General features: G+C 37.5%; 2 protein-coding genes across 2 annotated transcripts; both read left to right on the top strand.

Annotated features, from left to right (window-relative positions):
• Positions 1–640: 640 nt before the first annotated feature.
• On the top strand, positions 641–1,834 carry LOC126604543 (snakin-2-like). Its single transcript, XM_050271832.1, has 3 exons — positions 641–851; positions 974–1,016; positions 1,196–1,834. The coding sequence occupies exons 1-3, from the start codon at positions 756–758 to the stop codon at positions 1,375–1,377; spliced, it is 321 nt and encodes a 106-aa protein (XP_050127789.1). The 5' UTR covers positions 641–755; the 3' UTR covers positions 1,378–1,834.
• Positions 1,835–13,785: 11,951 nt separating this feature from the next.
• On the top strand, positions 13,786–15,643 carry LOC126601854 (uncharacterized). The gene is made up of 3 exons (XM_050268623.1): positions 13,786–14,030; positions 14,341–14,795; positions 14,925–15,643. Exons 1-3 carry the CDS (start codon positions 13,952–13,954, stop codon positions 15,477–15,479), a joined length of 1,089 nt encoding a protein of 362 aa, XP_050124580.1. The 5' UTR covers positions 13,786–13,951; the 3' UTR covers positions 15,480–15,643.
• The last annotated feature ends 429 nt before the right edge of the window (positions 15,644–16,072 follow it).

The following is a 16,072-nucleotide window of genomic DNA, read 5'->3' as shown; positions in this document are numbered from 1 at the left end:
TAGGGTTTTTTTTTAATTTTAATTTTTTTTTATAAATACTTTTATTTAATTATTTATTTTAATATTTTAATATTTTTAATGACACGTGGCGCACAGTCATTGTCCACATGGGCGCCACGTCATCACTTAACTGGAAACTTAACGGTTTAACTAACGGATGTATGAGACTATCCCAAAATTTACACTTTAGGTATGATTATGAGACGAAAAAAACTTTATGTACTAAATGTTGAAAACCATGAAACATTAGGGTAATAAACAGAGTTTAACCCTTAATTTTTTAACCATGTAGTTCACCACTTGTATAGTGATACATAGTGTTCTATTTTGTATCCCGGACACATTGAATTATAGTAGGGAAAAAAAAAATTTAATATGTCCGGAACATGAAATAGTACACCACATGTAATTATCCATTAAATTTTGGTCCAAATGTTAAGCAAAGATATTAGTGGTAAACCATAAACAAAGCAAACACAAAACAAAAGAAGAAAACATTGGTTAAAGGTAGATGAGTTGGAGTGCAGTCTGGCAGTGTGACTTTCGCGGAGACCCTCTGAAAAAGAAAAGTATTAAAATAAATAATACATCCAGTATTATTGGACAGGTAAGCAGGCACTTGCATGAGCCCGCCCTACTGCCTTCCATGCATCATCATTCATCAGTCTCTCCCTATAAATCCACACACTAATGTCTCATAACATACAAGCCAAACTAAGATACTCCCTTCTTCTTCTTCCATAAATATAATCAAGATGGCTTTGTCATCAAGAACGCTCGTAGCTTCCATGCTTGTCTCTTTTCTGCTTCTCCAATATCTCACTAAAGCAGCTAATCATCAATATGAGACGGTAATATATCGACACATATATACCATATGTTTCTTTCAACTTTCAAATGGTGTATTCAAATTTTCTTCAATGATTTAAGAAAATATATGAATTGAGAAGTATTTGTACCTAACTATTTTCAGATGGACGTCAATGGAGCACCAAGCCCCCAGGCCCCGACATTAGGTACGTCACGCTCTTTCATCTTCGATTCTCTTGCTAATCTCACCGTTACTGTGATTATGACCATTTAATCTATTGACATCCAGTCTTTAAGAAAATTTGAGTTCATATCTTACCATGAAAGTTGTTAGTTATAATTTCTTATGTCCAATTAATTAATTGTGCAAAATATATGTGTGCAGATTGTGGGGTGGCATGTGAAGGAAGGTGCAAACTATCATCGAGGCCTCGTCTCTGCAAAAGGGCATGTGGGAGTTGTTGTGACAAGTGCAATTGTGTTCCTCCAGGCACTTCTGGCAACTATGAGTCATGTCCTTGCTATTTTAACCTCAAAACCCACAATGACACCCGCAAATGCCCTTAATACGCTTGTAAGCAATGCATAATGAAACTTTTGAAGTGAGAGTAATAATTTCCTTTCTATTATTCAATTAAAATTTCACCAAAATAAATAAAACGATAATGTTTTGGCATGGAGATTGTATTAAGATTGCATTGTAACTTATAAAAAACTTTTTTTTTTTAAAATTCTTTTGTTTTATTTGATGAGTATTCAATTTGTTGGATGATGTATTTTTATTTGTTTTTTAAGTTATCAATAATTTTTTGAAGTTCCCTAATTATTTAGTAAATTAACATAAACATGTCGTAAGTGGTGAATTGCCCTAGTAAATAGGATATTCCTCTTCAACCTAACGTATCTTGAGTTTAAATTCTTCCTCTTCTAGAAAATTGTAGCAACAGTCTCTCAACTTTAACTCAATTGGAGCAATGGTTTCTCAAAAAAAATTCATGACCATTGGTCTCTTAACTCGTCAAAACGTGCAACTATGGTCATTTTCGTCAAGTTCGTTAGAACATTTTCACGTTCCATGCACGTGAGGCTAAATCAAGGGGCAAATATGAGAAAATTGTAGAAATAGTCCCTTAACTTTAACTCTATTGGAGAAATTGTCCCTCAACTTTAACCAAATTGGAGCAACGGTCTCTCAACTTTAATCCAATTGTAACAATGATTCTTCCAACATGACTCGTTCTGATAGAGTTTATGAAAAAGATCATAGTTGCACGTTTTGAGAAATTAAAGGACCAATGGTCATGGATTTTTAGTTGAAAGACCATTGCTTCAATTGGATTAAAGTTGAATGACTATTGCTACAATTTCTTTCATTACTTTAACTTAGAATAGTAATATCACTTATAATAAATAAATAAAACATAAATATATCATGCAGTTTAGTAATCCCCTCTGCTCGATATACACCATATGGTCGTAAAGTTAAATTCTTGTGTGAGATAAATAATCTACGTATGGAGTTATAACCTCTCCCGGAGCACGTGTATAAACATACATATGCATTACATGTTGGTGTATTTCCTTCTTTCCTTTTTCGATTATTTTGCTCCTTTTGTTTTTTTCCTGAAAATTATTTGGCTCCTAGATCACACGTATGTATTGTTAATCATGCTTAGTGATAGTGAGATTTTCTATAATTAATTTAATCCCGACAGTTTTCAAAGTTCACACTCGATTGGTCAAATGAATCTGAGCTGTGCATCCCCAATCAAATAAAAAAGAAGAGCTGAGCTGTACGTCACTCTACCAAATAACTACTCCCATACGGAAAATAATCATTGCCGGATCCTTTTTCTGATTAATTTTCATTAGGTAATATTTATATTTAATTTTAAATTTTAAATTATTTCTGACTACATAATATACGATGAATTGATATGATTACAAGATCCCCCCATACAACACAACTTGAACTCGGCCACCAAATATTCTCTTTTTTCTCAGAGATCTTTCGGTGTACTTCGCTATTACGTGACGATATAATCTTAACTACATATTATTAAAACTTTAATTAAAATCTTATAAATTATCTTTTAATCACCCTAATAAAAACCGAATAGAAATTAAAACCAAAGGTAGTAATATAATTTCACACAAACTAAATATTAATTTTTTTAAGCCTCACCCACATATGATTATAACATATCTCTAATATTAAGAAATTAAAAAAAAATAAAAAAATAAAAAATAAACCCGTATCCCCTCTCTTCCAACTCACACATTATCTCTCACTCTCTTCCTCTTTCCTTCTATTTTAAAAACAAAAACAAAAAATATGTGCTTTTTTTTTTTTACCAAAAGAGAAAACGTTACAATTTTATATAACATACAAATTCTAAAAGGTGTTAGGCGTTAGTGGGGCGGTGATTGGGACCTAGCGCTTTGGCAGCTAAGCTGGGTCTAAGTGAAACACCCCGACTTGAATGTCCACCTGAACTCCGAATTAAGCTGTGTTGGCCAACACCCGGAAGTTGACGAAGCCATAAAGTATAGTGATGTGGAAAATGTGAATAAATTTAAACCTAAAAGTGCCTAAATAAGAGTGCGCATGTAAGCAGGAATGAGGTAGGATAATAATTATACCAGTAAAGGTAGCCACCTATACTAAGATTTTCCAAGAATTAATCTTCATCAAGTAATCACATAACGTCCATAATCGCATAATCTCGAATAAGCAAACATATCATATCAAGTGCTCATCGACACATACTGATACACGAGTTCCTGCAGACATATTTTGACATGAACATGACTGGGTGTAACAATGATATATGCTCTAGTACTACAATCACGTGAAGACTGGCACAATGCGCATCATATACGAGTCCTAATTGCCTATAGCAATCTAGGACATGACTAGTACCTACAATGGATCCAAAGTGAGCGTACGGTGCGATGTGCACATACACGTGAAAGACTGACCCTAGCCCGAGCGAGTACTAACGCCGGTGCGACAATGATGAACAATTAACATAAATACAATCACATAACAGTAAATCGATAATTCACATCGACATAATAGTAATAAATAAAATATTAATTAAAATCCCATAAAAGTACGCATACATGTGCATCCCGTAGGATTTATGATAATTTCCTAATTTTCTATTATTTCGCTAATTCTTATAAACATTAGTCTAATCTAGGCATACGTAGGAAATTCTTTTTCAAATGTATAAATGGAAACTAACAATCATATATATATATAAAAGAAAGATCCACTCACAGTTACTTGCGATGTCACATTTGTTCAAGCTAGAAAGCTAGAGTCTCCGATAGTAAAAATATTCCAAAGAATATTCCTAGAATATTTTGAGCCCATTTCATAAATGGGCCGGGCTGGAATTATGGCACAAAGGCTTGGGCTTAAGGTTTGGGCCGGGTATGGGCTTAGGCCTTTTTTTTCAGGTTGGGTCGAGTTGACCTGGTTCTTGTCGCCGGTTTTCGCAAAGAAGAAAGCCAGAACTTTAGAAGCTCCGTTCATCCCCAAAACTCAGCTAAACCTAGCAACCCAATATATGAAGTTAAAGCTCAAGATTTGGCCAGAAATATACCATTGGGTTCCTCGACCGTGGCCAAAGTTGGCCAGAAAATAGCTCAAAATTGCCGGAGTATTTCCCCAAGGTGTTTTATGCGTCCAAAACATCGCCAAAACATGTATACAACTCAAAAATTGAAACGGTGATATGGGTGTATGAGTAGGAGAGAGAGAGAGAGAGAGAGAGAGAGAGAGATGAGGTGGAGTGAAGGAGGAGAGGAAACCCATGGCAAAAAATGAGAGGAGAGTTTGGGTGAGTGTGGTGAGGTGGCAGCAAAGGAGTGGAGGAAGTGAGGTGAAAGAGAGACCAAGGTATCTGGAGGTGAGGATCCAGAACAAGGGAAATGAGTGAGAGTCCCATGTGGGTGGGTCTCACTGGACAAAAAACTAAAAAAAAATGTTAAAATAATAAAGGGCCAATTACCTAGAATAGTGAAATTATTAAGGTACCTTATGACTTCGTAAGTCCGTAAAATCCCCATAGTAACTCCAAATTCAATTTCGATTGTGCCTACGTGTTCATATCGTCGCGTACTACACAAATATGCCAACAAAATGAATCATACGTCTCTCTCTAAACAATGGTCAACGGAAATCAATCCTTACCTCTAGGGGCATTTTCGTCAATTCACTCTTTTAAAATTAATAAAATCGTAAAATTAGGGACGGGTTGTCACACTAAGGCATTGGTGGCTAAACTAGGTCTAGGCAGGAGTAGAGTGAGAAAATGTTACAAATCTTAGTGTTCTTGTTCTGGGTTTTGGCTTTGAAAAATGGAAGGTGGGAGTTGGGAATTTTGGATGCCGAGGGGCAATCGGGGAGACGCATAGGATGAGGAATAACAAAAAGTTAACGATATTAAGGTGTTTAACTAGGTGGACATGTGTCATCCTTTTAGAGAGGCTACAACTTTTTATGGGTGCAGAAGATTTCTACTAGTTTTGTAAAGTTTGCAATCTTAGTTACTTATGTTAACTTTATGTTAAAATGTAGGGTAAATTATATTTTGCACCCTCAAGTTTGGGTGCAATTGCAACCATGTACATCATCTTTAAAACATTACAATTTGATACATCAAATATAATTTAATTGCAATTTCATACAATCAGTTACATAATTTGTTAGACTGGTTGTTAAGTAATGATGTGGCAGTTATGGGACACAGTTTTTAATAAGGTGGATGCCAACTTTGTGCCATGTGGATACAAATTTAAAAAAAAAAAACAATTATTGAAATATTTAATAAATTAAAGGGTAAATTACATTTTCATATCTCAGGTTTGGGTTATATTTCAATTCCTTACAACATCTTTAAAACATTTCACTTTCATACCTTAAGTACTATTTTATTTCAAAATAATACCTCCGTTACATTTTTCATCCATTGATCCGTTAAATGTTGACGTGGCTGCCACATATATGCCATGTGGCTGCCAAATGTCTGCCACGTGGCAGAAAAAAAATATTTTTTTTAAAAACCTGAATTTTTACAAACAAAAAAAAAATTGAAACCCCAGCGACCCACATCTGCAAGAAGAAGAAGAAGAGGAAGACGAAGGAAGAAAGAAAGAAAAAAACCCCAAAATCCCCCATCACTCACCCCTGAAAATCCCACCCAAGATTAGGTGGATCTACCATAAAACCAGTCCAAAAATCATCTCAAACTCGTATTTTCAAAACTCACCCACACTGAAAATCACCAGATTGCGGAAGGAGGAGGGTCGCGCAGGGAGAGGGGGGAGCTGGGTCTCAGGCGGGGGAGAGAGGACGGGAGGAAGGTCGAGCGGGGAGAAGGGGAGCTGGGTCTCCGACTGGGGGGGGAGGGGGCGGGCGACAGGAGAAGGGTCGTGGGCGGAGGGTTGTTTTTTTTTTCTTTTCTTACTCCCTCCTCTTCCTCTTCTTCTTCCTGCTGCAGATGCGGGTCGCTCAATTTTTTTTCCCTTCTTCTTCTTCTTGCAGATGTGGGTTGCTTGGGGGGGGGGAATGGATAGTTTCAATTTTTTTTCTTTCTTTCTTCCTCCCTCTTCTTCTTCTTGTTCTTGCAGATGTGGGTCGCTGGGGGGAGGGATAGTTTCAAATTTTTTTTCTTTCTTCCTTCCTCCCTCTTCTTCTTCTTCTTCTTCTTGTTCTTGCAGATGTGGGTCACTGGGGTATTCAATTTCTTTTTTCTTTTCTTTTTTTTTTTTGTAAAAAATCAAGTTTTTTAAAAAATATTTTTTTTACCACGTGACAGACATTTGGCAGCCACGTCAGTATTTAATAGATCAATGGATGAAAAATGTAACGGAGATAGTATTTTGAAATAAAATAGTACTTAAGGTATGAAAGTGAAATGTTTTAAAGATGTTGTAAAGAATTGAAATAGAGCACAAACCTGAGGTATGAAAGTGTAATTTACCCTAAATTAAAATGTCCAAAAAAAAAATTAATAATCAACCCCATCCCACCGCCACTGCCACCACCACCCGACACCTCTTCTCTCTCTGCTCCACCCCTTCTCCCCTCCTCCTCCATCCCCACACCTCTTATCTCTCAGACCAACCTCATCGTCCACAACCACCAACAACACGCCCCTCCATCACCATTAACCCTCGAAACCACACCCACCACGACCAAATCGCAGCAATTCAAATCTGGTGTGGTTTGAAATTTGGAATTTCTCGGATCCGTCGAAATTGAAAGCGACCGTGGCTAAAATCTGGCGTGGTTGAAAGAGGGAAACCTAAGTCAACACGTGGGAGAAAGAATGGTGGGTATGGTTGCAGCTCTGCTGTGGCGACAACTCTGGGTGGGTGGGTGGGTGGGTGGGTGGGTGGGTTCTTTTGTTCTTCTTATGTTTCAATGGGTGGGTTCCAGAAGTGGGTTAGCATCATGGCTTTGAACAACGATGTAGCCATGGCTGAGATGCCAAGAGAGCTAGAAGATTCTAGATTGAATCCAAGGTTGTGGGTGTTGGGATTACGAATAATGAGGTCTCCACCGCTGCCAATTGAGTGACGACTCATGGTTTGATGAGGATACGTTTCAACCCCAAAAGGGGATATGGCGTTTGTGTGTGCTTTGGATGGTTGGGATTTCCGCATTCGTGAGTGCAACGGCTTTGGTGAAAGCTTTGTGGGTACTCTAATTTTGCAACAAAGATGATTGTGGGGAACAATGTCCAAAATGCCATTTCGCCGATATTATCGGTTTTTCACGTTACCGATATTTTAATAGGTATCCAACGGGTTTTCGTCAAAATATCGCGATATTACCGATATTTTAATAGGTATCCAACGGGTTTCCGTCATCATAGCTGCCAAGATCTGCGCCCCTCTCTGCAATCCACGCTCAGACCCATCAAAATGAGCAATCCATTTTCTCCAGAGGTGGCCGGAATATGGGTTGGGTGTCCTTGGGGTCATCGGGGTTCCTCTGCATGTCGCCGTGCTTCCCAGAGATGGAGGAGAGGGAGGAAGAGTTCAGGAGGGTGGTGGAGATGCTACACTGGCATCGGGGTGGACGAATTTGGGTGGGCCTTGGTGTGGGTGCAATCGGGGAAATGGAGTCATCTGTGCGTCGGCGTGCTTCCCAGAGACGGAGAAAAGGGAGGGAGAGTTCAGGAGGGTGGTTGAGATGCTGCGCTGGCATCGGGGTGGACAAATCTGGGTGTGCCTGGGTGTGGGTGCAATCGGGGAAATGGAGTGAGAGAACGAGAGTTCGAGAGAGAGATAGAGTTGAGAACTAAGAAAGAGTAAAGGGTCCGAGAGAGACTCGGGAAAAGAGAGAGAGAGATAGGGTAAGGGTTAGTGGGCTGCCACGTGGCAGCATGACGGAGAGTGAGAATCAAGATGGAGGGTCTAGATTAGATTAGGATAAATGACTCAATTGCACAATTTATATAATTTCAGGGAAAGAGTGAAAATATATAATTTCAGGGAAAAGGTGAAAAACTAATAATCAACTTAAATTAGTTAAATCCATCATGCAATGCATTTCCTTCCATTTTTTTGTGATAAACTAATAGATAATTGACTAAATAAACATCATACAAAGTTTCAATAAAAATTTCCAAGTTTTTCTTACAATTTCCGTGGTTTCCATATTATTTTTATCGATATCGATAATATCCTGATATTTCCATCGATATTTCCGTGTTTTTGGACTACCGATATTTCCGATATCATCGATATTTAATACCTTAGTGGGGAATAAAGGTGAGGTAAGGGATTTCAAGATGGTTTTGAGTGAATCTGAGCTGGGATGTGGGTTCTTGGTTCTAGGTTGCATTTCAATTTGAGTTTCCTGTTGTCGATGTTTTTAAATTTGATGAGGATGTGGGTTCTGGGTTTTTGGTTTTGGGTATTGGGTTTTGGTTCATCATCGTCGATTTCCACAAGTCAAAGTTGAAGACGATGTCGTCTCTTTTTTTTTTCTTATCTTCTTCTTCTTTTTGTAAACTTTTTCTTAAATTGTTCTTAACCATTTGATACATGTGTGGCAGCCACGTCAACGTAAATATGTCTCATCACTTGCCACATCTTCACTTAATAGATAATTTAACATATTTTTTAACGGTCGTATAAAATTGAAATAAAATAATAACTAAGTTATGAGATTGAAATGTTTTTAAAGATATTGTATGAGGTTTCAATGACATTCAAATCCAAGAGGATAAAATATAATTTACCCTAAAAAGTAACAAAAATCAATTTACAGTGGGGAGAAATGCTAGCTACATTCTCCTCTTACCTTTCTCTGCGGACCCTTTTTCCTACCCGCCTTCCCCATTCATTGGTTGCCATATCACTTAAAACAATGTATTAAATGTTTTTTAAAAACATGTAACTCCTATTCCCTTTATAACCCCTTATAAATCAATTCAAACTCATCATTTATTTTATCTAAAGTTAAACACTCCTACTCCCTTTCTTCTTATCTTTTATTTTTTTTTTATCTAAAGTTAAACACACCTTAAACTCTAATTTTCACGATTTATCTTTCCCCTTCCCCATCTTTCGTCCATAATCCCAACTCCACGGACACCAATATGATATCCTCGTTTTTTTTTTTTGTGATTCTGTCTAAACTTTGGGGCTGCAAAAGGAGGGATTTGGAGATTGAGATGGTTTGAATTAAATGGTCATCGCTAACATTGTTTTAAAAATCTCTGCCTAGCGCCCTCCAGATCCAGCCTAGGCATTAGGCGATTGGTCACCGCTCCAATTAATGTCCAGGTGTTTGAAATTAAGAAATAACGCCTAGACTTGTTGAGATGCTAGCCTAGCCCGGCTAGACTCGCCTAGGTCGCGACTCACTTAGATAGAAAATAAATAACTTTCAATTTGCTTTTTTTTTTTTTCCAACAAATTGTAAGAAACTTATTGAATACTTAAAATGAACACACATTATATGCTTGTTCCCCATATTTTCATTAAGTTTCAATACTTCATAATATATATGTCATTTTATTTTGTAGTTTATGATGAAATTATACATATTTTAAGTATAAAAGACACTTATTTACACGAAATAGAATATATTTATTTAAATCTGTCTAGTCCACCTAGACGCTCACTTGGTCGTTATGCTCCAACCCACTTTCGGACTAATGTTTAGCGCCTTTTAGAACCTTGATCGCTGATAGAGATTTCGATGCGAGGAGAGTGGCGATCCGGAGAGGACCCTGGAGGTAGTGGTGGCTGAAGTGAACAAAAAGGTCGATGGAGGTGACGGTCTTTGATTTCAGAGGGGCGTGGAGATGATGACCATTGACGACTGCTCAGCAAATATGGTCACAATTTTTTTGATGACGAATTTGAGTTTTTTTTGTACCACGGTTCAATTTCTGTGATGTGGGTTTGGGGATTAATTGGTGTGGGTTGAGGTTTTCTGCAATTTAGAATTGATAAACATAAACGTGAACATGTGGGTTTGGGGATTTTTGTTGGAATAATAGACGGCCAGGCCAGGCTCGGGGAAGGAGACTTTGAGTTTTTTATTTTTAATTTTTGGTGAGTTTACTGAGCGAAGGAAAAAAAAAAGGAAAAAGGAAATACATGTTTTTAAACACATTAAATGAATAATGTTAGAGATATTAAATTTTTAAAAGTGCATTTTTGCTCATCACTATTTAATGTGGTGTATGCTCACCACTTATTTTCACTGTTAGATGATTTTGATTTTTGAGATTTGTGCCTATCAATTACACGAATTTGAAAATTCAAACTTATCTAATTGTGATAAATAGGGTGGTGAGCATACACCACACTGACTGGTGATGAGCAAAAATGCTCCTAATTTTTAAACCAAATTTGCAAACCAAATGATATGTCACAAGTAAGAAATAAGTATTTTAATCAACATTTTAGTAATAATTCAATCGTCAACATCCACATCATTTTGTTTAAATATTTTGTCTCCCTCACATACATGACCTCACATTAAATGATAGTGGAGTTTACATGACAACCAATAACTGGGAAAGAGGAAAAGGCAAGAGAGATAGGTAGCTAGCATTCCTCTTACAAGAAGATTGGGAACTAGTCCCCACCTCCTCCCACCTCTTGTTCCCACCCCTTCTCCCCCAACCCCAATGGGGGTTTTAGCCTCCATGAGACTACTATATTTGAAGTTCTAATTAGAAATTTCATCCATAATGAGTCAGATAATGGGACTAGATCTACAATTTGGGTTAGCAACTTCCTTTTTTGGGTAGCAAAAAATTAGGCTACAACTAGCCCCAAAAAACAGTGGGTCCCACGAAAAAAGTAGCAACCTATGTGAGTCAAATTTTACCACTCCCTTCACTTGCCAATACACTTACACTATACTTTTATTTATTTATTTTTTATTCTTCTTTTTTACATATTTTTGTTCGAAAGGTCCTCCTCCATTTTGTTTGTAAGTTTAATGCTTAAGACATAAAATGATATAAGATATTATACTAAAAGGGCTTACTTTTATTAATTTCAAACATTATTCTAAAAATCTCCATCTAGCATTGTCTAGGCCACACCTAGGAGCTAGGCGGCTAGTTACCGCCCCGATTCATGCCTGGGCGTTTGAAAATTAAGAAAGGGTGCCTAGACCGCCTAGGCACCCGTCTAACCCGTCTATACCCGCCTAGGTTGCGACTCACTTAGACAGAAAATAGATAACTTTCATTTGCATTTTATTTTTTTCAATAAATTGTAATAAACTTGTTGAATACTTAAATGAACACAGATTATAAGTTTGTTCTCCATATTTTCATTATGTTCCAGTACTTCATAATATATATGTCATTCTATTTTGTAGTTTATGATGAAATTATATATATAAAGTATAAACAAGCATTTATTTACACGAAATATAATAGATTTACTTAAATCCGCCTAGTCCGTCTAGGTGCCCACCTAGGCCCCGCCTAGCAGCTTAGGCGCTAGGTCCCAGCCCACCGCCTGATTAGCGCCTAGCGTCTTTTAGAATCTTTCAAAATAAAAACACAATACATATTAAAATGACATTGACAGTTTAGAGACTTAAACACAAAACATAAACAAACAACATACCTAAATTGTAAAGGCATTACAATTTAATTATTTGAAATAATACACAAGGAAACACACTTATACTGTAAAGCCATTACAATTTAGTTATTTAAATGCTACAAGCACAAGACTTAGTCTCTATGTGTATGTCCATTCTACATGTGTGCAATGAAATTATTTTGGAAAACGAAGTGGGCATTTGGATCTTCCAACAGATGAGATTGAGATAAGAGAATCTAATCCAGCGAACGGTTCATAAGTGATGAAATCTAATTTTGACAAAATTTGTATTTTTTTTTAGATTGAAAAGTTCATAAAAAAAAAATTAAGATAACACACATTGAAACACCCAACTATATATTTAGTACACCCAATTAAATAATCAATGCTATCAAATGAACAAATTAGTCTATCCGATTGAAACAATCAGTATAATTTGACGTACCAAATGAGATGTAAAAATAGAATATATCAATTATTTCATTCACTCAACACATAATGTTATACATTACATTTTAAGTAGTTCCCTCCCTAGTCAATGAGAATTTTTATAGCAAAGTCCGCATGGACACCGTACAAAAACTCTGCAGATGAAAGTGTGCGTTGAGAAATTTTATGGGTACAAATAGATTGAAATTAAAATTGTAATGTACCGTATATCATATGATTCAATTACCATTAACCTTATAAGATAGGACATTGCTTGGTTCCTGACCAGTAAAAATTTAATTTTCTCACCCAATGACAAGGACCAATTAATTGTCTTTTCACACTGGCACAGTAGGTGGAAACTCAAAATCTTTGGGTAAGAGGTGGCGCTATGAGTTGTGTTTGAGTTTAGGTAGTATTATCCACGCACTCATTTTTATCTTGGACACATCACTCTCAATTTTTTGCATTATGATCAAATAAATTGAAGAAGAACAACAGACAAAAATTAGCAAAAGTATGCGAAAAGTAAAAAACATGTGTGAATAGCAACCCCATTGAGTTTATCCACTTACTTCTGTGTCATGACACACGATAATAATATTTTAAAAATAATAATGTAATAGTAATTAGTCATACTAAACCAATACATACTTGTATCATTTCATAACAAAAAGTCACACTTGGATAATCTTACCACTATATAAGCAGTGGCAAATTCAAAAAAAATATTCTTGGGGGGTTAATGAGGAAATAGAATGCGCAGAGTGCAAAAATTTTGTACGAAAGCCTATGGCATTTAGTCAAACAGTTAGTGGGCTACAGTCATCGGTTGAGCCATATTGCGTGCCTATCGGCAACTTCCAAGCGGGTCTTTCAACACATGTCAATATACGCAAGAATGTTTGTCGATAGATGACAACAACACATACACAAAAGGCAATAGGCAATGTTGAGTGATGCAGAGTATCACTCAAGCATTTGTCCCACACCTTATTTGCACAAAGCAAGGGGTCATCGAAGGCACTCCTCATCAATTTTTTCGGTTGCTACTAATAATAAGCTCACTATTATGTTATGAGTGGAAAAAAAACCTCCTAGAAAGGGTGGAAAAAACTCCTCTTGTTATCTTTTTATTTTAGTAAGAAATCACATATTGATTTTATGTCATATACTAAGAAAAAAAATTGAAAAGAATGATTTTCATTACTCTAAAAATCTCATTTTTTTACTCCCAACTTTGGATAACAGTCGAAGCCCAAACGATCCATAACCTAATCCACTCGAAGCCCATTACTATGCTCGAAAAGCCGTCACAATTCAAATGATGAAACCTTAACGGCTAGTTTAGCCAACGTGTCAAATTCGACGAACTGCACGCGCCAACGGTCACATTCCCGTTTCGTTTAAGAAACCCCGTTCACAAAACCACCTCTTTATAATCCTTCCAAACTTTATCCCAAAGCCATCGACTTTTCTCGTCTCTTTCAAGAATTTGAATTTCAGCGCCCACTGCTTTCTTTCTCCGATCTCCAACTTCCGATCCGTCGATCTTTTTCCGGCGACCCTTTCCGTTTCTCAGCGACTTTTCAATTCGGATTCAATGGAGACTCCATCGTCAATCAGGAGAGTCACGAGGTCTCAGACATCGGTCGCTCAGAACAGCAGCAACCCCCTTTCAAGTGAGTTCTCTCACTTTCTTTTGTTTCCTTCCAAACAATCGAATGATCGTGGAAAATAAAATATGGGTACTTAGGGTTCATGATGCATGGGTTTTAATGGGTTTATCTTATCAAAAATCTGATTTTCTTTTCTTGAATATGTAATTTTCAATCAGAATCGGGACTTTTAATACTTGGACTTTGATGGGTTTATCATAAATTTGATTTTCGTATCTTGAATCATTAAATTTTCAATCAGAAATCCGGATTTTAATACATGGTTTTCAATGGATTTTGCTTTTCTTTTCTTGTTTTGTTAATCTTTCTTCAGGAAAGACTGAAGATTCTGAGAAGGCTCTCTCGAAATTGAGACCAACAAATGGGAAGCAACAACAAGATCGGTCTGCACTGATTGACATCACCAACGATTCTCCGATAGTTGGACTTGCAATGGGAAGCTTGGAGACTCCATCGTCGGCCATACTCAAACAGAGAAGCTGCAGAGCCAAGAACACACCTGGGTCTGGAGAGGCCTTGCTGAGAGGTCAAGTCAAGACCCTTTTGCAGCAAGTTGAAGAGGAGGCTGAGCTCTCAAAGATATCGCTCGAAAGCCGCCCTATTTGCCTTATTCAAGGCCTTATCGCCAACTCTCCGATGGGACTCCTCGCGCCAACGCCAGCGAACACGCCACAGGTCTCTGATCTCTCTGTTGGTGCAAGCGGAAGCAACAAAGTTGGTCCGAGTTGTGAGCAACCTTCAGTTGTTCAAGAACAATTAATTTCGCAGGTTGGTTTCTTCACCTATTTTTCATCTGGTGCAATAATCTGATTGTATTTACTTGTTTTAACTTTTAGGTTTGCCTCAAAAAATTGTAAATTACTGATTATTTTTTTTTCATCCATGCAAATGTGGTAGGTGGTATGTGACATCTTTGAAGGAAAAAATCAGGGGAGCCTCGAATCTCAGAAGAGTATCCTGAGCCGCTCTCTGCTGCTGGATTTCTCCGAGAAGTCTGAAATCTCCTCTCTTTCATCAGAGTGCTCCTCTGTGATTACTGACAGCAAGGAGAAGTCATCATCCCCAGATGATGACAATGCATCCATCTGGTCGATGCAGGTCAATGCCAGCACCCATGATGAAGATGAGGAAGAAGCAGCCGATGACGAAGAAGACTATTATCTGAAGCTGAATGAATGTTATGGAATGGAAGAAGAAAAGGAGAAAGATGGAGGATACAATGTGGAGGAGCTTTGTGATGGCATTAGCAATATTTGCGTCAATGAGACGAGAAGGATTCCCAAGTTTGAAGGAAAGCATACCAGATTTGTGTATGACAGTGAAGATGAAATCGTTGAAAAAGAAGAAGGATCTGCAAAGACTCCGGAATCAGCTTCGTCGGGTGCCCTGCGGCTGAAGGGATTGCCAACACCAAAGGGGAAGCACCTACGGTTTCTTGAGGAGGAAGATTGATAGATTCTGGCTTCGAAGTGCTGAAGTTGTTTGGTTTTCTTTCTTGATAACCATGTTAGCGAAATGCTTTGTTTTTTGTTTTGGTTTTCATGACACCAAAAAAATGACGATTGTCATTCATCACTTTGATTTTTAATGAATGAAATATTCTTTGCTAGTTTTAACCAGTTGGTGCCTCTGTTTATTTGGATGCAAGTTTAATTGAATTTATAGCGATCAACCACCCCTACTCCTCCCGGCGAGAAGGCGAGGCACAATTTGTCAGCAGCAGGCTCGTTTCCTGCGGGAGCTGCCCACTGTTAGGTACTCAAACCCAAGGGAAGAGCCCAACCCAAAAAGACTAGTCCAGTAGGTGGGAGGACCCCAAGGACTTGGGTACCACTATGCCATTTCTGGTGTAGCCGATGCATTCCTTTCTATCTGCGGTAGTTCATAGAAACTGAAGTCTCCGCAGCAGTGTCGGGTCTGAATCTTGCATCCCCTCTCAGATACCAAAATGTTATCCTGGAAAGTGAGAAGATTTGTTTCCTCATCGGATACATCGAAAGGTAAATTTTGTTGTTTCTTGTTAGGGTTGTTCTCCACGCCTCTAT

The sequence above is a fragment of the Malus sylvestris genome, chromosome 15 (genome assembly GCF_916048215.2).
Source record: "Malus sylvestris chromosome 15, drMalSylv7.2, whole genome shotgun sequence".
Lineage (NCBI taxonomy): Eukaryota > Viridiplantae > Streptophyta > Magnoliopsida > Rosales > Rosaceae > Malus > Malus sylvestris.
This window is presented reverse-complemented; position numbering and strand designations above follow the sequence as displayed.

Excerpts from the sequence above, each read along its gene's own strand:
- LOC126604543 (XM_050271832.1), top strand. The coding sequence starts at position 756 with ATGGCTTTGTCATCAAGAACGCTCGTAGCTTCCATGCTTGTCTCTTTT. Across the intron at positions 852-973 it reads CTAATCATCAATATGAGACG|ATGGACGTCAATGGAGCACC; the intron begins GTAATATATCGA and ends AACTATTTTCAG. Across the intron at positions 1,017-1,195 it reads CCCCCAGGCCCCGACATTAG|ATTGTGGGGTGGCATGTGAA; the intron begins GTACGTCACGCT and ends ATATGTGTGCAG.
- LOC126601854 (XM_050268623.1), top strand. The coding sequence starts at position 13,952 with ATGGAGACTCCATCGTCAATCAGGAGAGTCACGAGGTCTCAGACATCG. Across the intron at positions 14,031-14,340 it reads CAGCAGCAACCCCCTTTCAA|GAAAGACTGAAGATTCTGAG; the intron begins GTGAGTTCTCTC and ends ATCTTTCTTCAG. Across the intron at positions 14,796-14,924 it reads AAGAACAATTAATTTCGCAG|GTGGTATGTGACATCTTTGA; the intron begins GTTGGTTTCTTC and ends CAAATGTGGTAG.